This window comes from Leptodactylus fuscus, chromosome 6 (genome assembly GCF_031893055.1).
Source record: "Leptodactylus fuscus isolate aLepFus1 chromosome 6, aLepFus1.hap2, whole genome shotgun sequence".
In the NCBI taxonomy this organism is placed as follows: domain Eukaryota; kingdom Metazoa; phylum Chordata; class Amphibia; order Anura; family Leptodactylidae; genus Leptodactylus; species Leptodactylus fuscus.
In genome coordinates, this window is record NC_134270.1 from 120256671 (window position 1) to 120279684 (window position 23014).

General features: G+C 43.4%; 1 protein-coding gene across 1 annotated transcript; it reads right to left on the reverse strand.

The window, feature by feature from the left end:
- Positions 1–293: 293 nt before the first annotated feature.
- On the reverse strand, positions 294–12247 carry SLC35B1 (solute carrier family 35 member B1). The gene is made up of 9 exons (XM_075277161.1): positions 12034–12247; positions 10811–10905; positions 7646–7779; positions 7198–7228; positions 5107–5267; positions 3702–3828; positions 2697–2803; positions 1737–1890; positions 294–522 (listed from the first exon to the last, which is right to left on the reverse strand). Exons 1-9 carry the CDS (start codon positions 12198–12200, stop codon positions 470–472), a joined length of 1029 nt encoding a protein of 342 aa, XP_075133262.1. The 5' UTR covers positions 12201–12247; the 3' UTR covers positions 294–469.
- Positions 12248–23014: the final 10767 nt, after the last annotated feature.

The window sequence follows — 23014 nt, forward strand, 5'->3', positions numbered from 1 at the left end:
AAGGGAGGGAGGCTGTTGACACCAGATGGGAAACTCCACACAGCTGCTCCCTCTGCTTTTATGTGTGATGGGAGAAGTCTGTGGAGGGCCCAACTCTCCAACTTTGAAGCCGCAGTTATGCAAATGGTGCTATTCACAGCCAAGATGAAGCCTGTGTGCCCGGTGTCTCTGTACTGTAATATTCATCAGATCTTTTATTAAAAGGGGCTATAGGCATACGATAGACGGGCACTGTCTGGGCATAGGATCTGTTCCAGAATAGTTAAACCAAGAAGTAAAGGCAAAGAGACATGTTCCATCTTCTTGCATTTAATACTCCCACTCTCTAAGCTTAAAATTCCAGCCCTTCCGTCATTAATAAAATAGTTACACATATCCGATAATAATAATAAAAAAAACAGACATATTTATATAGACGAACAGTGAGTGAGGTCTGAACACGTCATCTGAAGGCTCCTGTACAAGGGGATCAGTGGGACGGCTTTTTGGATCCTTTACCAAATTTGGCATCCAGTCCTAGACCTGTGGAAAACAGAACATAGAGCAGTGAGTGAGGCAGGAAGAGAGTGGGCACAGAGCGTAAGCTATACAGTCATATAGTATGAGTATGTGCCTGTGGCTCATTGTGGGACCATATGTGCCAAGTTGGACTGGCAACACATTTCTAACCAACCTCCCCTCCATATTACTAAGCAACACTGCTATGATGAGTGCACATGGCCGGTCCTGCTGCTTTGTTAAGTGACCAGTAACATCACCAGGTTTAGGCCAGTTCAAGCTTTGGCACTGTATAGCTCACCAGCTGCCGTAACATTACAGCTTCCCACGTTGTGAAATGATGATCATATTAGGGGCATAGTAACTTATTGCAAAAATGATCTAATTTTATTTGCTAAAAAGGGCAGAACACATCCAATGTATTTCTGACTGTAAAAGTCAGAACAAACAGGACCAGATTATTGTATATTGCAGATTAGAAGAAGTTTCTGGATCACTGGACCTGCATAAAACACTTCCTTAGATATTGGACAAGAAACCCAAGTTGACTTATCAGTTACATGTATTAGGATAGAGAACTGCATTCACAATTTTGCAGGCCTCAAAGCTCATTTTTCACAGAATTCACTGCTGAGCCTTTATATAGGTTATTTTCTTTCTATTAAACACTGTCCAATGATCTGTTCTAAGAAGTATAATTATCGCGTTACATTATAGAAGCCAAGTTATGCAGATAGAGGTGCGTACAATGAGTTTTACTGACTGTTTCCACTACCATCTAGCTGCTATACGAATGCAGCTCTGGAGTATGTAACTTGGTATCATTGACTTGTGGACATTAATTCTATGTATATAAAATAGTTTAATCTCCAGTGAGAGGACAGGCACCAATCAACTATTTGGTTTGGTTACCCAGACAGTCAAAACCTAGCATAAAGCCTGACACTTGTATGCTAGGAATTTGATAAAGCTCCAATACTCTACCCTGCCCCCTAGTGTAAGCACAGGGAATTCCAGATAATCATAACCCCACATATATGATCTTGCTCATCTATTTAACTAGTTGTAGTTTAGTTGAAGCTATGGACCATATTCAGTAGAGTGGAAAATAATGACAACTTAAGAGAACATTGCCTAGTACGGACACTGAAAATTGAACTGTTGTAGAAGACTGGACACCCAATAACAAAAAGTCCAAATCATACAGGCAGTCCACTTACCAGGACTCTGGTACTTACCTAAAAATACCAACAGGGTTCCAACCCATTGCAGACCACTGATCGGATTAGAGAATAGAATTACAGAGGCCAAGATGGTGAAGAACTTCCGGGTAGTAGTGATGATGGAACAGGTGAGAGGACCAAAGTAGACCACAGTCATGAAGATGAAAGTCTAAAAAGAGGAAAGTACGGGTCAATCTAGTAGTCTCAAATATAAGTACACAAAGATCTTCTTCAACGTGCGACATCTCATCAAGGATCTTCTATAATAAAGACAAAAAAGGGACCTAGATACCAGCAGTCTATTCTATACGGTTAGACCCAGAAGGGTGCAACATGGATGGTCTAGGGCTCATCTCTATTTTCTTCAAAGAGTCTCCTTTATGATTTACGGGTTCTTTCCAATCATCTGTTTATGCAGGGATGTGACCAAACTATCTAGTTTATTCCCAGTAACCATGTCACTCTGGCCCAAAGTTGTGTCCGATTCTGCAGATTATCTTCATTTATGCATTGGTGCTGGTGTTGTACCATCCTTATGTACAACAGCCACTTCAGCTGAGAGATTCACTGCAGCATCCACTGCCTGCTAAACAGATCCATGAGCAAACACAGCTTCTTAAAAGGGGTTGTTCAGGATTTCTTCCAGAATTAATGCCACGCTTGTCCATTGGTGGTCTCTTGTTTTGCAGCTTATACTGACTTAGGAGATTGTGGTTAGCTGCAATACTAGACACAGCCAATGGACATTAGTGGCAATAAGGCTGGAGAAACATATGGTCAATCGAAGCTGCGGCTTGGATACGACAGTGAATCTCTCAGTAGAAGTGACAGTGTCCTGTAAGGCTGGTACAACACAAGAATTTCTCTTGGAAACATATCTGCTGTTCCCAGTATTTGAGATGGTGGCTGCCTTGAAAGATCTTGGACCTCTGGTAGAATTTTCAGACTTGTATAACATATGGATATCGCACTTACCTGTCCTAAGGCGCTGGTCAAGCTGAAGAGCAGAATGTTGTAGAGGATACTTGGGTATCGTTCAGTGAAGCTAATAAACTCCCATACTTCTCCAGTAAATACAATACCTGTGGTGGAGAAACAGATTTTGTTACGAAATATATTACATATCTATAGTATAGTATATACATATAATTTGGTGTGTTTGTGTATGCATATATGTGATATATACATGTGCGTGAATATAACCATCATAATATATACATGTGTACGTGTGTGTGTGCTATAGGAGAATATGGGTTAAGGCCGTCATTTCCAACCTATGGCTCTCCAGCACCAGGAAATGTTTCACAATAGCAGGAAAGCTGTAGGTTAATATCTGCTGGAATACGAGACATCATAACACAAAGGATTTAACTAAGATAAAGGCAAATTCATCGCTCATAGTTCAATCTAAGTTTGCAAAAAGGCAGTGCCAAAAATAGAGCATTTAGATGTGTGTGCTTACACCACCTCCTGGTTGTCTATGGTTACTGCAGCCACAACATTTATGCCTGGAATTTTGTTTTTATGTCAGCTGAATGATGTCATACAGCACATATATTCGTTGTAGGGTATACCGGTATATCACTGTGGTTAAGAACCAGACTATAAAGCATTGATATACAAGACTGGTACACTGAAATTGAAATAATATGGAGCAGCTCATCGTGGCACAGTGAAACGGAAGCACAGAATATGTAGTTCTACATTATACTCTAGAGAGGCGGCAGTGAGTCAGCCGCTCACTGCATACACTTCATTACTATAGGAGATTTACCAGTGAAATAACCATGCTGATTTGCTGGAACCTCCAGCTAAGCATTGCATATGGAGACTGGTTTCAAGATACAATCGTATTTCCTGGACCATTGTAAGACGAAAATACTGTAAAGGCCACTGTAATGGTAAATAACCCAAAAAGCTAGAGGTTGGCACAACATTTCAGTCACTATGGCCAGATATACAGAGGAGGAACAAAGTTACCTGCTCCTAGAAATAAACTGGACCAGAGGTTGATATGAAGCATCATTTGGTTGGAGCCAGTCTGGTAATGTGCACGCATGTGGTCCTGAGACACTCCAGTAAGACCATCCAGGGTAAGAGAAAGCAACTGAGAGGGAGCGGTATAGAAAGACATTAAACTCATTACTAAACAGGAACAACAACAGATCAATTTACAAGCAGTTTCAAGTTTGTAGTACCATATCTGCCCTGGTGCTGGTAGTGCACATAAACATCTTCAGTAAAGGTGGGATACACATACAGATACCTGGCCTGCAGGGGTCACCCACACAAAGCTGAACAGTGGGCATGTAGCATGCTGGCATATGGTGTACTGTATTGTACCCCATTTCTGCGTTACTGCCGGAAGAAACACTTTTAAAGAGGACTAGAGATGAGCGAACACTGTTCGGAACAGCCGTTCCGAACAGCACGCTCCCATAGAAATGAATGGAAGCAGCCGGCTGCCGGCAAAGTCTGCGTGCCAGGTGCTTCCATTCATTTCTATGGGAGCGTGCTGTTCGGATCGGCTGATCCAAACAGTGTTCGCTCATCTCTAAAGAGGACCTTTCATCAGATTGGGCACAGGCAGCTCTATATACTGCTGGAAAGCTGACAGTGCGCTGAATTCAGCGCATTATCGGCTTTCCCGATCTATGCCCCGGGTAAAGCGCTATCGGTTTCGGTACTGTAGCGCTTTACAGTCAGAAGGGCATTCCTGACAGTCAGTCAGGTACGTCCTTCTTCAAAGTAGTGCCTATCGCGCTGTACAGTGTGAGCGGGGAGGAACGCCCCCCTCCCCTCCTGATAATACTCGTCTATGGACGAGCACTGTGAGCAGAGGGAGGAGGCGTTCCTCCCCGCTCACACTGTACAGCACGATAGGCGCTGCTGTGGAGAAAGACGTACCTGACTGACTGTCAGGAACGCCTTTCTGACTGTAAAGCGCCACGGTACCGGGACTGATAGCGCTTAACCCGGGGCATAGATCGGGAAAGCCCCGAATTCAGTACACTGTCGGCTTTCCAGCAGTATATGGAACTGCCTGTGCCCAATCTGATGAAAGGTCCTCTTTAAGGAAGAACAGCTCTGTAACACAACAATGGGAATGCTGGAAGTGCTTTCCAGGCGGTTTCATAGTGGCTCTGTATGAAACTGAAAGATTGCAAGGGTGCAGCAGAACCCATAGCAGTCTTTTGTTGTCATGTAACAGAACTACAGAGTTGTCATATAGCCATGTGCATCATGTGACCACCCCTACCTCACTGATAAGATAGACCATGAAATGTGTACTGCTTTACCCAAGACTAGTTAATGAATGTAATCCAGTGATAACTTCCAGCCCTCATGGTCAATGCCCCACAATATCCCTAAATCATAATCATACCAGCAGCAGTTCTCCATAGCCAAACAGATGATCATCACCACTGGGGCTGGTATTTTTGGGCTTGTACATGAACAGGGCTACTCCAACCACTATGAGCAGTACACATAGATACTTGGTCAATGGATATTTCTTCCGGAGGACGGTGACTCCTAAGAGCATAACTGTAGGAAAACAAAAAGAAGAGAATATTACCACTATAGAAGGGTGAGGATTAACATATTAAATACTGTGTAGTCAATACCCTTACATGTGGTATTGCTGTCCCCAAAAATTGATAGAGATAATATGGTCCATAGGAGACTATAATTGCCTCCTCTGTAAAGGAGACATTAGTGTTGAGGACAGTGTTAAGGGAGCAGGACAAATTATACTGTATATCCCATGTTCAGAGGATATACCATTGCCTTATACTAAAATCTAGGTACACCCCTAGGACCACCAGCAATACAGAGAATAAAAAGTTTGCAACATTGTGGGCCTTCCCCATTTACCCTGCACAGCAGTGCCCTGACCAGCTACTGAGCAGGGAACTGCAATCCTATACAAATAAATGTGCCAGTAGCAGTGCCCTGCACGCACCACTAGGTAAGAGTAAAACAGTGAAGGATGTTCTGCCACCACTGTGATTTCCTTCATTCACAGAACTGGTCAGAGGTCCCAGAGGTGATCAAGAAGTGAGGTCATATCACTTTAAAAGATGTGAAAGTCACTTTAAAGCACATGTTCCCCTTTAACTATTAACAATGCAATAATTATGTCTAACTGATCTCAATGAAAGAGTCATCTCTGAAACAAAATGGGAAAGAAGTAGGGGTATAGTGATGTGACCTTCTTATTCTGGTGATCTCAACTAAATAACTTTAGAAGACAGTTAAACGGGTTATGTTGGGAATAAATCTTTCAGCAGCGTCCTGCGCACTGAGCTGTAGGGATGGAGAAAGTCTTCTTGTGCAGCTCTCCTTCTGACACTTCATCACGTGACGGACCCTACTGTACCCGGAAAAAAGCAGCAGGAATAGAGCAGGAGTCCGTCATGAGAGTTGAAGCGTCAGGAGAAGACACCAGGTCGCAAGATGTGTGGCCCCTTGCAAAGCTATGAGACCCTAAGAATTAGTAAGTGGCTATCCATGGCAGCGAGTATGGTGCTGAAATCAATTAACGCCCACACAACCCCTTTACAGGTGAAAGAACACCCCCTCAAGTAAATTCTCACTTTATAACATCCATTTGCAGAACATACTCATCTAGTTAAATAAGGGTCTCTCACCTCTCTGAACATGTGTATAAGGCCAACATATTCTGTAGCACTCAGTGCAGTCATTGCCAGTTACCATCCCCTATCACTAAGGGCTCGTTCACAAGGGCACACAGGGGGCAGATTATGGCGTGGAATCCACGTCATAATCCACCCCCTCACAATGGTGGTCTATGGAGACTGCTAGCATTCGTTTTCCGCTAGAGGAAAAAAGAAGCTACATGACCTTTCTTGAGGCGGATTCCTCCTGAGGAAGTCAATACAAGTGAATGGGAGGTGGAAACCGCGTTGCGGTTTTTGGTCAAAAACCGTGACACATTTTTTGGCAAAAACCACGCCCAAAACAGCGACACGGTTTTTTAAGGTTCATGCACTGTCCGGGAAGGAGAAACCGCTTTAAAATGTACTCCTATAAATGTATGTTATTTATTTCCAAATTCCCAAGTGGAATAACGGAGGAACCAAGCAATACGATATTATAAAAGGGACATATTACGGTGTTTATGAACCCTACTCTAAGTATGCAATAACAGTGGGCAAATGTTTCACTGGTAAACCACTGTCTGTCTACAGTGAGCCAGTGGATGATGCATGTATACACAACGAGCTGGTGGCAGTACATAGCAGCAGCCAGCACAGATACGCAGGGTTTAATTTAGTACAGAGGCACATGTGTCTGCAAAGGTCAAAGAGAATGTATTGACTTAAGATGACAGGAAAGAAGGAGGTGTTGGGTTACACCATGTATATCCCCAAAAGGCCAGAGCGTCAGCACTGCGGTTCTGCAGAGGACTGAAGGTTATCCTACATGGGAGCATCACAGCAGATCATCTTACCTGGGATAGGTTTACAGGACTTCCCCAACACCTACAAAAGAGAACTGACATTTTACAAATGTGTAACAGCAAAAATCACTGAGAAATGTAAATACTTCACATCTGAAAGGGATTCCCCACTGTAGGCAATATCGTACTATTAGGCAAAAGCTTGGACAACTAGCAAAGGAAAACGCCATGATTATTGCTGAGAACAGAACATATTGCATTACACTCATTGAGAAAAAACAAAACAAAAAAACAACCCACACACTGCCTGGTCATGAAAAGGCCGGCAACATAATTGAAACAAAATATATGCCTACAATAGCCTTTCTAAATCCTACATGAAGATAAATTTAGGTAAAATTAAAAAATCCCGATAACAAACGCCCTCTAATAAGAAGGGAGGTTTTTCATGTTGCCCTTACGGCATGGATGGTTTGTAGAAGCAGAGTTATAAGCTCACCTGTGTGGGGTAATTCACATACTGGAGTGCTGAATTACTGGACACCATGGCCCCCAAGTAGGAAAGGGAACAGGCCGCATAAAGCCAGTTCTGTGTGCGGTCAGGCTTAGCCTTAGAATCAAAGAATCGAATCACTGCAAAGAAACACAATGGAATTCAAGTTAAATCTGTTATACAGCGCCATTCTTGTCATTGGTCTGTGGCTGGTAGTGCAGTGACTGTTTTTGGGCAGGAAGACAATTCTTCTTTCTAACTTCACACAGAACCTTCAAAAACAGTCTTTTAGGACCGACACCAGGGTGAGGAGGGCAAGTAAAATAAGTGCTATAATAGCTGGAACTGTGTGGTCTCACCTGATAGTGCAGTTATTGGGGCCTGTGTAGTTTCTAACGCTAAGGATCACATTTCAGAAAAGCAGCTTTTTTTGTTGCCGTGTTTGAGCCAAAGCCAGGAGTGGACTGAGCAGAAGGGAGAAGTGTAAGTGTTACCTATACATTTTCCATTTCTTTTGTAGTTAGTTTTTTACTTTTAAGTTTGGCTCATAAATCTGCATAAAAAGCAGCTTTCCCACAACTGTGGCCTTAGCCTAAGCGTGCATTTTTAAGAAAAACAATGGGGTATATTTATTAAGACTGGCGTTTTGTACACCAATCTTAATAAAGGCCCTGAAAGAAAGGCCCCACGTTGCAGAAACGCAGCTTTTTTTGTTGTAGATTTTGTTGTGGTTTTTTGAGCCAAAGCGAAGAATGGCTACAAGAAAAATGGGAAATATATAGGAAGCTTCTTACGCTAGGTCCGTTCTGAGCTTTCCGTCTTCTGCATGCAGAAGACGGAAACCTGTCAGATTGGGTCCAGCCGTGAGCGCCGGTGAGCGTTTTATGCTCTCCGCCGCAAAACCGTTTTTTTTAAAACCGGACACAGAATACTGCATGTCCAACTCTGTGTCTGATTTAAAAAAAACAGTTTCACGGCGGAGAGCATAAAACGCTCACCGGCGCTCACGGCCGGACATCTTTCAAACCCATTCAAATGAATGGGTTTGAAAGAGTCCTGCAGGTTTCCGTCTCCTTCTCAGTTTTGTGCAGGAAACGGAAACCTGTATGAACGGAGACCGGGCGCAGATGTGAATGAGCCCTTATACTTCTACCTTTTGCTCGATCCACTCCTGGCTTAAACGCAGCAAAATCCGCAACAAGAAAAAAAAAACAAAAAAAACCAAAAACTGTGTTTCCGCAACGTGGGGCTTCAGTTTTAGGCTAAGGCCCCCCATGCAGCTTTTTTGTTTCAGATTTTACTGCGGTTTTTTGAGCCAAAGCCAAGAATGACTATAAAGTTCTTATACTTCTCCCTTCTTCTTAATCCACTACCGACTTTGGCTCAAAAAACAGCAGCAAAATCTGCTATAAAAAGAGCTGCGTTTCTGCAATGTGAAACCTTAGGCTAAGGCCCCACGGGCCGGAAATGCCGTAATAAAGCTATGTGGGAACAACTGCGGTTTTCCTCCACGGACTTTCTGTTACAATTATATCTATGGGAAAGCCGCCAGCGTTTCCGTAGATATAATTGACATGCTGTGATTTTCAAAACCGCAACGGTTTTGGAAATCGCAGTGTTTCCGTGCTGTGATTTTTTTCCACAAAGTGGGCATGGGATTCGCATGAATCCCATTCACTTTGCAAGTACTGTAAAACGCCGCAATTTTTCCAGCAGCGTTTCTGCCACAGCCAAATCGCAGCATTTCCGGCCTGTGGGGCCCCGGCCTTAAAGAGCCTTTTCTACAGGATTTGAAAACTATTGGGGAAGGGAATTAATTAAACTAATCACAACAAAAGAAGTCAATAATAATTTCGGAGCCACACGGTGGCTCAGTGGTTAGCACTGCAGCCTTGCAGCGCTGGGTCCTGGTGTTCAAATCCCGCCAAGGGCATAAAACCATCTGCAAGGAGTTTGTATGTTCTCCCTGTGTTTGCATGGATTTCCATCCCATATTCCAAAAAGACATACTGATAGGGAAAAATGTACATTGTGAGCTCTATATGGGGCTCACAATCTACATTTAAAAAAAAAAAAAGAAAAAAGAAGTCAATAATTCTCCAACAAGTCTGGCTTTGTTCAAAAAAATGTGTTACTTTTAGTCCTGTTTGCCACTGTTCTGAAAAGCGGAAAGGGCAAGACTTAATGGAGAGCAGATTTACTAAAAGCACAGAACCTACCACAAATCATAGCTCGCTGTGTCTTATACAGATCTTATCAACTGACCTGAGTTGCCATAAACGATGCCACCTATGCATTGCTGTGGCATTCTGGCAACTAGCTTAGCATAATTCTGGCCAGCTTTGTATTCAACTAAAGGCCAGATGCATCAGACAGAAGCTGCCTGGAGTAGGAGTACCTCCATTCACAATCTCTAGGACGTGGATTTATCAGACACTGATAGCATATTATATGGATATGCCATAAATGTCTGTGATCAGAAAATCTTTTAAGTATCACAATATTTGATACTTAAGTATAATCACAATTCTCCCCTAAGATTGTAACTTAGCAGAACCACAAACCTGTGTCCTAATCCCAGAAAACCCCTTTAATGCTGGTCTTACACAACCGTAGTTTAAGACTGCAAATGGTCCGCAATTGCGGGTTTTAAATTGCGGACCCAGTGTTTTCTATGCAGCCTCTTACACCACCGTAGATTTTGTCCGTGGTGTGGCTTGCCGTAACCGTGGTCCGGACAGTATACCGCATGTCCGTAATGACCATGTTTTTACGGCACGGACTGTCCCATACAAGTCTATAGGTGCGTGCAGTTATGTGGATAGACACCAAACATACATCAGTGTATAACCGCAATTGCGTATGTCAACATGTGTGTTTTGTGGTGTGCTTTGTTTGTTGCGAATCCGCATAATACTGATACGGAACGTTGCGGATGCACTTTGCGGTTTGCGGCACGGACGTCTGCGGAATGACTTTTTAGAGTGAAATTTGTGTTGCGGATCCGCAAAAACCACTACGGTCGTGTAGCCTAAGGCTCCAAGTGACGTCCTGCAGCAAAATAGCGTAGTCGGACCTATCACTTATCAGCTCTCTATGCCCTAGCCTATGATAGAGGATAAACCATTTTTGTGGCATAACTCCTTTAAGGCATACTAATATAATACTTACATAACTTAGCAAATATGGCATTAACCACACACTGAACAAAAACCAGCGACAGTGCATATCGAAACTTTTCCCCTTCGCCATATGTCCCTCGTGTTCTGTAAAACAGAAAAGACTATTTTATAGTTTCACACATAAAGGAAATCCAAACCAAAAACTAAGTCACATTGTAAACACAGCATATTTTATACTCATCCTGAGTTACAGCCTGAATATTCTCCCAAACTGCATTCACAATGGTGCTATTTGCTAATGGGAACAGTCAGCAAGAAGATTTCTTAGAACTTAGCTGAGCCCCTATAACACCTTCATAGATTAAGAACTTGTATGACATTCATATTTGAATCTATTCACATGTTCAGGTAAAATAAAAAGAAATCTGCATAATAATGACTGTGCTATGGATTTTAAAATCCTTGAGACACTCTTTTTGCCATATGAATTAAGGGGAGCGTTTCAGCTCCAGGTTTCTGTTGCAGATTCTCTAAAAAAAAAATAAATTTAAAAATAAATCAATCAATAAATAATAAAAATAAAATCAATAGTCCTGAACAGACAGTGGGGCACATATATTAAAACTGACATGTAGTATGCCAGTCAGTCAGCAGAACTGGTGTGAGATCCAGTAAATTCACACAGTGATAGGAGATTCAGCTTGTGAGCCCTATATGGGACAGAGCTGACAATATCTCTGTAAAGCGCTGCAGAATATGATGGCGCTATACACTCTATATAAATAAAGTGGCATATACGTCAATAATTCTGGCACATTTCAGGATGTCCATGTGCCAGTTGGGACGTCCATTCCATGAAATCCTTCAAACCCATGTGGCGTGAGTGACATTTACAAAAAAATTTAAAGTTGTAGTGCAAAACGCCATTTTTTTAAAAAATTTTTTTACAACATTTCAGGCTTCCATAGTCTGATTCCCTTCCCCAGATAGTACTAGTGGGGATTTCAGCTCTGAAGGCTGCAGCACTGTGAACGCAGCTCTGGTATAATACAGGTTATAACTCCGGATCAGTACAATATAGGTAATAAAAGATATATAGATATGTTATATTACAGATTAGTGACTATGGGGGGGGGGTCACAGAGTGGGAGCCCCCTCTATTAGCCTGAGCAGCCTTGGCTCTGTCACAAGCCAAGCAGTGTCCCATTCCAAACATATGGACACAGGAGCCAGCACTGACATTAGTATATAATATATAACACAGCCACTTACATTGTCTCCTGCAGGATCCCGTAGTAGAAGTAACAGACAAACACCCCCAAGAAGCAGGCCAGGAGCCTCATCCCCCCATGGCCAAGCACTCCCCCTCCGTCCATGTCTCCTCCAGCTGTCACCGGCACCTCCAGCCGCACATCTCTCTCCGCCGCCGGGGACCTCATACACTCAGAGCGTGCCCCAACCACGGAAGGGCCCCGGCTGGGACTGCCCGCTGCACTGCCGGAAGAGTATACACGGAAAGATGACATAAGTGACAGAAAAACTCAGAGGACATAGCGCAGAGCTCTTTACTAATCACACAGATCAATAACAGGTAAATCATTTACTTCAGGCAAAGATCAGCTGACACCGGCCGCCATGATGGGACTCGTATAGTGACATGACACTGATGAAGCCTCCGGCAGCCATGTTACTTCACTCAGCTACTGAGAAGTTTAGGCAGAAGTACAGTATGTAACATAATGGCCGTGCCTTCTAAGCACACCTTGGTTTGGCGGATAAGCGTGTACAGTAACGACTGTGATATTGCCAGCTAAATCATAACTAGCGGGCATTTGTGATTGAGTCGAATTCCCTATACAGAATCTACAGTAGGTAGGAAGAAATATGATCAGGCACCTGTATAGTCACCTCTCATCAGGACCCATACCGCTACTTCAGCAGTGACGTAGGTGCATGTGGAGAGCTGTGATTGGCTGATGGTTACACGTGTAATGAACCGAATGCCCCAGGAGCTCTTATCCCAAATGAACGGAGAATAGAAACTCATCACTAGAGGCCAAAGAGCCTTCTGTCTACTAGGCAGGAGCCATTTTTCAGTTGTCATTTACATTACCGCTCACCATTCATTCATCTCTTTATTTTTTATTTTATAGCTTTTGTAGCATCTTTTCTTATTTTGCAATTTATTTCTTATGTATAATTTATTACTGAGAATTAATATTATTTAAGTAGTGCATACCTCCCAACTCCAATGTGGAGTGCCACAGCAAATTTAGTGCCGCCCACTTTTACATTGACTCCACCCATTCTTATTCATTTTCCAAGTGCCCCCGCACAGTACGATCCTCCTACAGTCACCCGTATGTTATAGGTCCCCACATTATAATGTTCCCTTCCAACTGCCCCACAGTATTAAGTCCCTCTTTTGGTGTCCCAGTTTAAACTGGGGAAACTAGAGGGGACATGAAACTGTGAGGGTAGTTGGAGGGGGACAATAAATTAATGGTAGCTGAAGTGGGACATTATACTGGGGGCGAATAGAGAGGGGCATTAAACTCAGGTAGCTGGAAGTGGACATTAAACCGTAAGGGTAGCTGGAGGGTGACATTAAACTGGGGGCAACAAGAGGCAGACAGGTCCACTTAATGTTGTTCCCAGTTTAATGTCCCCTTAACATCCCCCTTCATCTGCCTCCAGTTTCATGTCCCCCCTCATCTCTGCCGCCAGTTTCATGTCCCCCCTTCCATCTCTGCCCCCAGTTTCATGTCCCCCCTTCCATCTCTGGCCCCAGTTTCATGTCCCTCCTCTCCATCTCTACCGCCAGTTATATGTCCCCCCTCCATCTGCCCCCAGTTTCATGTCCCCCCTCATCTCTTCCCCCCTTTTCATGTCCCCCCCTCCATCTCTGCCCCCAGGTTCATGTCCCCTCTCCATCTCTGCCCCTAGTTTCATGTTGTCGCCCCCCCCCCCCTTCATCTGCCCCTAGTTTCATGGGCCCCCTTCATTATGTTCCCCCTCAATTTGCCCTCAAGGTTTATCATAAAAAAAACAGTGATACTCACCTTCCCTTGCTCCTCCACCGCTCTGTCTGCAGTCTCACTCACAGAGTTGTAGGCGCGATGTGAATGATGTAATCACATCACGCCTACAGCTTCATGTTCCGGAGCGCAGCGGTGAAGCAGGAGCTGACGACAGCTCCTACTTCACTCACCTGTTTATTCAACTCATCTGCGTCCTCCACACACATGAGTTGAAACCGGGACATACCTCCTGCCGACCGGTACAGGACCCCAAATCCGGGAATGTCCCGCAGAATCCAGTCTGTCCAGAAAAAAAACATGTCAGTCTGTGATTTTTCCATGATTTGATTGGTCCAAAAGTGGCCAAAATTATCAAAAGCCTCAGAACACCCCATTAATAAGGGAATAATGGAGTATTAATTAATTAATGGAAAATAAAGCAGCATTTCTATGGGCATATCCCTTGCACTGGTTTTAAGAATTTCCCCCCCAAATCTAGAAGGAAAGCAGGATAACCAGATATAAATGTGGACAATGTCACGCAGTTCTCATCTGACCTTGGCCCAGGCACAGCAAAGCAATGTCAAAATAGACTTAGAGTAAACTGATAATCCTGGCATATCCCCAAGATATGCCAATAAATGTCTGATAGATGCAGTTCCTCTAGGACAGTGATGGCGAACCTATGGCACGCGCAGAGCCCTCTATACTGGCACGCGTGCAATCGCCCGGATCGCTCACCAATGGGGAATGCAGTACAGGATTCCTCGTTGATAAGCGATCGCTGCCTTCAGTTGTATGTGCAACCACATTTTCACAGCATTTTTTAATGCAACTTTTTTTTTTTTTTTTTTTTTAAGCTATGTTTCCCTACGTGGGGCCTTAGTCTCAGGCCTCATGCATATGACGGATAAAATGGCCATTTGTGTTTCGGACAGCACACAGTCATTAAAATAGTCTAAAAGCAACATTGTCTTAGCTATCCACAGCTACAAATCACAGCGCAGGAGCAGAATAAGAAATAAAAGCTTGTCTATTACAACTAAGTCAATTTTACTTTTTGACCATTTTATTAAATCTGCCTCAATAATTTCAATGGAGCCATTCACGAGTCTACTTTTTTTGTCTGTCTCTTTTAATGAAACGCGAAAAATAGTACTTGTCCTCTTTTTGTCTGTTTCCATGGATTCATAAATAAGGGGGCATTCACACTACGTAACGCCAGCGTGTATCACAGCCGTACACGCCGGCGTTACAGCAGGGCTGCCGAACACTTCCTATTCATTTCTATGGGAGCCGGCATGCGAGCGCTCCCCATAGAAGTGAATGGACTGCTTCTTTCGCTGCGAGCAGTCCCATTGAAGTGAATGGGAAGTGCCGGCGTGTACAGCTCGGCATGAGCAGAGCTTGCCGTATACGCCGACACTTCCCATTCACTTCAATGGGACTGCTCGCAGTGAAAGAAGCAGTCCATTCATTTCTATGGGGAGCGCTTGCATGCCGGCTCCCATAGAAATGAATGGGAAGTGTTCGGCAGCCCTGCTGTAACGCCGGCGTGTACGGCTGTGATACACGCTGGCGTTCCGTAGTGTGAATGCCCCCTAAAGCTGAGGGGAAGTGAGAACAGATGCAAAACGACATTGCATCCATTTTTTAGAGTTGTTTTTTTCAATACTTGTGTGCGGGGATTGGCCATTGTTATACTGCCACTAGGACCCACACTGATAATGAGAATGAGAGTCCTGTTCCCCTTTCAAGCCGAGCAGCTATTCATTCTCTATAGCACTGATGGGAATAACTGTGCATTCTACTCGACTATCTTCAGCAGTCCCATAGACATTGAGTAGAATGGCAATGTGTTTTCTCGGCCTTCCACCCCATTCAAATAGAGGACTCCCAACGATCAGCATCAGTTATTCCCTATCCTGTGGATAGGATGCATTCAAATTTGGTCAACACCTATAAAGGACAAAGCTGCAATACCCTGCACAGCCCCTACTTAATATTCCACAATATAGAGGTTGCAGGGCACAAGCCCTTCAAACAGCTGATCAGCAATGGTGCTCATAGAAAGAAATCCATCAATCTGACATTGATGGCCTATCCTAAGAACTGGAAAACCATAGCTGACAACTTAGAAAGAGGCAGTATAGCCCCTTCATTCTTAGAAATGTGAGAGTCCCAAAGGTTGGACCTTTACCAATAAAAAGTGATGGCACATACTAGGGAATAAGGGAATAACCTTATGCTTCAGCATATTCCTTACACCTTTTATCTCTGAGATCTGTGGACTGTAATATGTACTGACATGTACAGAATGTATCCAGGGCAATATTTGAGCTTTTATGTTTTCTATGTGTTTGCATGTGTATCGTGCTCCAAAAACATACTGATAGGAAATTTAGATTGTGAGCCCTATATGGGACACTGTCTGTAAAGCACTATGGAATACGATGGTGCTATATAAGTACTCTGTGCACATTATAAAACGAGTATTCATACAATACAGATGGCTCTTAGTTCTCATCATCTACCATACACCTGTTATTTATGTGACAGAGGGGCCCCCTTTTGGTCACCTAGTACAATTACAACTTCTGCCAACCCTAAAGCTACACAGTTGGATTAAAATAATACAATTTTAATCCACAAGGTTCCTAGTTACATTGCCTCGACCAATTTTCATTCCATTGTATTTAAGCAGCCAGCTCTGTGCCGCCAGGAGATAAACCCGGTGATTTTGTGGAAGGCACATTTATGGAGCCATCTAATTGAAACTGTAATGCAAATCCTGAGAAAGCGGGATCATGCAGATATCATTTCACAGACACGAGAATTGATTTGAGCCTTTGTGGGTTGCATGGATAAATCATGCACCGCAGGGGGAAAGACGAGACAAAAGCGCCGGTGATGGGACGGTGGGCAGGGGGGACCACGATGGCAAGATGAACAAATATAATTAAGTATAATTATATGAGGGAGGGAATTTGTTGATGTGACACCCTAGGTAACAGGCGCATGTAGAGCAGCAAAAGGAAGGAGTTGAAAGGCTGTGTGGAATAATGGCTGGATATAATGCTATAGTAAGAATTCACAAGAATAGAAAAACCCACTGTGCTTGTCTAATGTAGCCAACTGGTCACACTGGAGCCTTGTCCCCCTCTCCCACCCCCCACTGTATCTGACAAAGTAAAGGCAATGCATATATGACTGAATCGCTTACTACAATTCAGCCTATTTAAGTGTATGTAGTATTGAAGTACCGTAGTGGAGCTTTGGCACTCCAGCAAGTGCTTCTGTGCTTTTGTTGTGCATAATAGAAGGGGTCATGGAGGTGGAGACCCCATGATCACACTTCAATGTAAAATCCTACAAGTACAAGTGCTTTTCATATGCTTTACAATTACAGTATTATTTTGTATCTTTTTCTCCATTCATGTTCATAGCTGCCCTTTACATTTTCCAGATCATCCATGGAAACAGACAACAATTTAGCTCAGTTATGGTGTCAAATGTGACTTTTCAGCATCTAAGTTTGGATAGCAAGAGGTCTCAGTCACCATAACTATGCCTATTCAGGTCAGCCAAACATATATTCTGGGGCAGATTCACTGAGAGTCTCCGGCACTATTTTGGCTTTAAAAAGTCACAAACCAGTGGTGCAATTGCGAATAAAATAATAGCAAATGGTATTTTTATGCTGGCCCTTTTGTAAAGGTGAACAGAGCATGAGCAAAGCCAATGTCCATGCCAAATTCACTAATAGATTTCAGCAGAGGCGCACTGTCCGGCAGAGGATATGCCTGATTCATGATAGTGATAAGCATAGTCTATGATTCTGCTTATCTTGGTCGCCATTTGATTCCTGGGCTTCTGTTAACTTTAGACCTGATGTTATGCCCAAATCCAGCTTAGGCTAGGTTCACATCTGCGCCCAGTCTCCGTACGAGGATTCCATTCGCCCTTTTCAGACGGAAACTGAATGGAAACCTCACAGACCCCATTATAGCATATGGTGTCCACAGGTTTACTAAGGTAACTGCTTTTTTATTCTGATTAGGTTTCCATTCGGGAGGTCCCCAAACGGACCCCCTGAACAGAAACCCAAGCACAGATTTGTACCTAGCCTTAAAGTAAAAAGTAAGCCAAAATGATCTTTCACAGACACTTATCACAAGGTCATACTGGTGAATATTGGGATTTCGGTCCACCCCTGATTTCTAGAACAAAAGGATTCCAGCTCTTTGACACTTTTGACTCTTTTCAGAGAATATTAAATCCATTCATTCCTCACATCTGAAATTACTAAAATACTATCCATGTCCTCGTCCTCTCCTGCTTAGGCTACTGCAACACCATACTCTGTGGCCTGTCAGCAAATTCTCCCACTCCCCTCTAGTCCGTGTTCAACTGTGCCGCTCGCTTAATCCACCTTTCTGCTTGTATTTTTATCAGCCGCACCCCATTCACATGGAGTAACGCGGTGCTGATTCTGGCACGATAACTTGCATGAGGATCAGCGCTGATAAAAAGAATCCCATTGACTTCAATGGGTTTTGTTTAACACGCGTAACACATTGAAGTCAATGGGAGTTTTTTTTATCAGCGCTGATTCTTACGTGAGTTATCATGCAGAATCAGCGCCGCGTTACTCCGTGTGAATGCCCCCTTACCGTTTTAAATGCTATCCCTGAGATACAAGGCCAACCCCAAACTGTCCCCTTCATGCATCTCTGACCTTATCACCTGCTACCTCCTCACATGTAATCTCCGACCCTCTGAAGACCTCCTTCTTTGTTCTGCTCTTCACTCAACTGTCTTCAAGACTCCCGAGTATCCCTATACTCTGAAACTCCACAATTACAACCTTCAGGAGACCCTACAACTTTCAATAGCCCTGCTACTATCACACCACCATCTGAACAGTTCTATCTCACTTCTCTCATAGCTTCTCTCCTAGCACAGGTAAATTTGTTTTAACTGAATTGCATGTAGCTCCCAAAATTCACCCTTCTCTGGTAACAGAAAACCAGCAGAATTGTGAGTTTAGCTTTGGTTTTAAAATGTACAGAAAGCATCATTTATCACGCTATAACTACACGGAAAGCAATTATAAAGCTACATAACATTTTACGTAGTAAGCGTTTTAACCAACATTTTCCAAACTGCCGAAAATGACCCACCCACCTGACATCACAAACAGTTGGATCCAAGACCTTCAGGTCTACATCTTTGCTATCCATTCCGTCTAAAATGTGTTTGCTGTGTTAAAACAGGAAGTCCTCATTCGCTGCCTGGGAACAAACCATCCATTCGTTATACACCATAATTACAGAGATTCTTTACAACCTCAAATTAACCAGTTGTTGGCCAGAAAACTTTAAAGGCGTCATGGAAGGCACATGGATAAGCAAACAGTGTCCTTGGGTGGGGGTGCACTTTTGACTGCTTTTAGTAACCCATCCTTTATATAACGGCGGGAATACAGTACAGAATTCACAACGTAACTCTGGAGTAAGATTTTTTTGGCAAGTGTAGTTCCTGTTTACAGAGAGCTTGAGAGGATCCTGCCAACCAGATAATAGCAAACAGCAAGCTGTGGGGATAAAATTGAAATCTATGTACACACAAACTGGCACTAGAGATGTCTGTGTCACTGGGCTGAGCCATGGGGACATAATGTAAACCATTAACTGTGATTCCAGCCTGAGCAAATGAAAAGAAGCAATAAAGAGAAAAAGGTGAAGCTAATATATCAGCGCGTTCTCCTTTTATCATCTCCTTTCATTTGCTTCTAACTTGTCTAATATCATAATAACACAAAAACATATATGGAAAGAAATATTTTCTGTGTCTCGGGACCTCAGCTATGACTCCACCATCTTCCACCTCAATGACAAGCTGTAAGACAACTGGCTAGAACAGGAACCTCCTTGCGGTGCCCTTTCTACATTAGGACAAAATATTCCTTGCCCCTTGGCAAAGCCCTATCTGCTAAATTGAATTCTTGCTGAAACTGGAGCAAACTTTTGTTTTTTTCTGAGAACCTTGCAGAAAATGCTGCAGTCTGATTAACAGAGGGGGAAACTTTATGTCTTCTTTACTTTTAGCAGGTTATGGGGATAATGTCACTCCTTGAGGAGAGACCACCTTGTTAGGTGTCTTACAAAGCCATTTTAGCTCCACTGTTGGGAGTTATGGGAAGAATATGCAAATTTGTTTCCCAAGATGTAAATAGGGAAACAGTGCCTCTTTATGCTGCCCCCTAGGGGAATCTCCCTTGAACATCATGCCCAAGTTTCCCACAAGCCTTTTCTGCAATGATGCGGGATTTTGCCAAGTCAGTATCCCAGCTGTGGACAGCGCTGTTTTGATCTGATTGTATCTCTTCAGCACCGCCTAGGGAGAACTGACTTGGCAGAGGTGAGAGACTTCTAGACCAGGCATTCATTTCTATGGTTAGTCTTCCTTTAACTATGACTACAATAATCTTATGTATCAACACAACTGAGTTTATATCTTTTCAGTGTCTGCTACTGTACGGGAAATGTAGTATTATATGTTTGCCATTCAAAAGAATGGGAGTCCAGACTTGGTCAGCTAGAGAGAGACCCACTATTTATAAGTATTTTTCCACTCTGGCTTGCAGGAGGTCTTGACTATGACACTTCTATTACATTTCTATACTTTAATAGGGTATATAGAAAGGAGTTGTGCTCTTTCAACAATATTTAAAACGGTTTCAATTTATATACAAACAATTTCAAACTTCCACTGGTTGCCCTTGGCAACAGACAACAGCTCATCTCTGCTCTGTTGTCAGTCATGTGACCTAATAACATACTGTAGTGTGCAGTGTGTATCTGTTATATGAGCTCATACAATACACTGTTCTTTGGTAACAGGCAACTAGCAAATTTAGTTATATACAAGGAAAATGGAAGACAAAGAAATAAAAGGAAACATTATTTAACTTAAGATCAGTAAAGGAAAGTAAAGTACTTATAAAGTCATTTGAAGACAACCTTTCACCACCTCCACCTTTTTTCATTCTTCAATAAGTGGCATCTCCAATGATTCTGTTACAGTCAGAATTTCTTCTCTAGCCCCCACCATTCATGAGCAATCAGTGCAGTTAGTTTCAGCACCTAATATGTTAATTATGCTCTAACCTATCAGGTAGGCAGCCCTTACCGGAAGTAGACAGAAGAGGACCACCCGTCTGACAGAAGAAAGCATAAGTGTGCTGAAACAAACATAAATCATTGCGCAGGAACAGTTTGGGCTAGAGAAAAAGTTCCAACTGCACCAAAACCTGTGGTGTGACACCTATTGAAGGATGCAAAAACCTTGGAGTTCTTGGAGGTGGTGAAAAGTCATGTGCTGAATTCAGTGCATTTTCTCCTTCTCAGTATGTGCCTGGTGGAGGAGATATTGTTAGGGTCGGTACTGATATGTTCCCCACTGTCAGAAGGGCGTTCTTTACTACCCAGTGTCATCGTCCATAGACATGTATTGAGGGGTGTTCCTCACAGCTCAACATCATCGCTGGGTGGTAAGGAACGCCTCTCTGACAGTAGAGGGCCATGGACGAGTACTGTCAGGGGGTAAGTGTTCCTCACAGTACAATGATGACACTGAACTATGGAGAACGCCCCTCTGACAGTGGGGACGTATCGGCACCGAAACTAACAGCACCAATATCTCCATTCCTGGGGCACATACAGGAAAGAAGAGAGTGTGCTGAATTTAGCACACTGTTGGCTTTCTAGGGGTATATAAAACCACATATGCATGATGACATGAAAGGTCTTCTTTAAATGGTTGACTATATAACCCTTGTCCCAGGAATCTCCTAAAAATGTATACTTTATATGAAGTGGCGTCCTCCAGCAGCAACATACCTCCTTGCTCGGCCAAAACGAAATTAATTTATTTGGAATATCTAAAGTGCAAAGCTAAATATTTAGTATCTTCCGGACCCTACAGATATGTAACCTCAAATCTAATTGTCCAATTTTGTTATAAACTTGAATATAATCTATTATTTTCTGTCATCTGCCACTGACAGAGTCCAGAAACATTACACTTGGTGCTGTACCCCTTTAAATCATTGTTACATGGCGGCAGACAACCATCTTTTACTTGCAGATAAGCAATTCTTTTCTCATTAACTTTCTCATTTTCTGAATAGCCGACTGCCTGAGAAAGACGATGCAGAAAATTGCTTACTCCTGCCTATGAGACATGCAGTTGTTCCCCAGTGGAGTTCCCTCCTGCCTTACCTGAGCAGTATATCACAGGGAGTGTCTGTAGACTCTCTGGATTTGCAGTGACGTTGGACTGTTCTAGTTCATTACATTTCCAAACTTTAAGTCACATTGTTCCAGGCACTGCTCAGCGTCCCGTGTCCCCTCCCTCCACATCCAGGGATCACACTGACCTGACCGATAAAGGCCACATTTATCAAACATATTTGCACAGCGGTCATTATTTAAAGAGATTCTCTGGGACAGGAGGCATTTTTTAAAATGAAAATTTTTACCTGCCCCTTCTCCAACAACACATACTTCCCAACCAGGGTCGGACTGGCCCGCCGGAGCACCGGGCCCGGACTATACTACTAATCATTTTAGCATAGGCAGAGGCCCCTCCCCTAATCCAAAGAACCAGCGCAAGGAGAGCTACCGATCTCCTTGCGCTTGTTCAGCCATCTACGTATCAGCGTAGGCGGCGTCATCACGCCGCCTACGCTGATACACAGACATCTGACAGAAGAGGATGCGGCAGCAGCGGGAGCAGCAGCAGCGCGCGGTCGGTCGGTCGGTAAGTATAATAACTTTTTTTTTTTTTGTTTTATAATAGGCCGCTGCCTGCTGGAGTATCTACCAGCAGGCAGCGGCCTATTTACCAACCCGGACCTGCTCACTGCCGCCCCCTCTTCCCCTTGTACTTTAGGCCGCGGTGGGCGGTAGTGAATAGGCCCGGGCCAGGCCGCGATCCCACTGCCGCTAATATTATACTCAGGGGTCTTTTCAGACCCCCGAGTATAATAATCGGGGCCCCAGGGGAGGTGAGGGAACATAATAAACACTGTTACTCACCTCTCCGGGATCCGGTGTTACTCCTAGCTGGCTTCGGGGCTATATGTTAATGCCCAGACGTCACGTGGTCTGGAATATTACCATATAGGCCCGAAGCCTGTTCTAGCAGTAACATATAGGCCTGAAGCC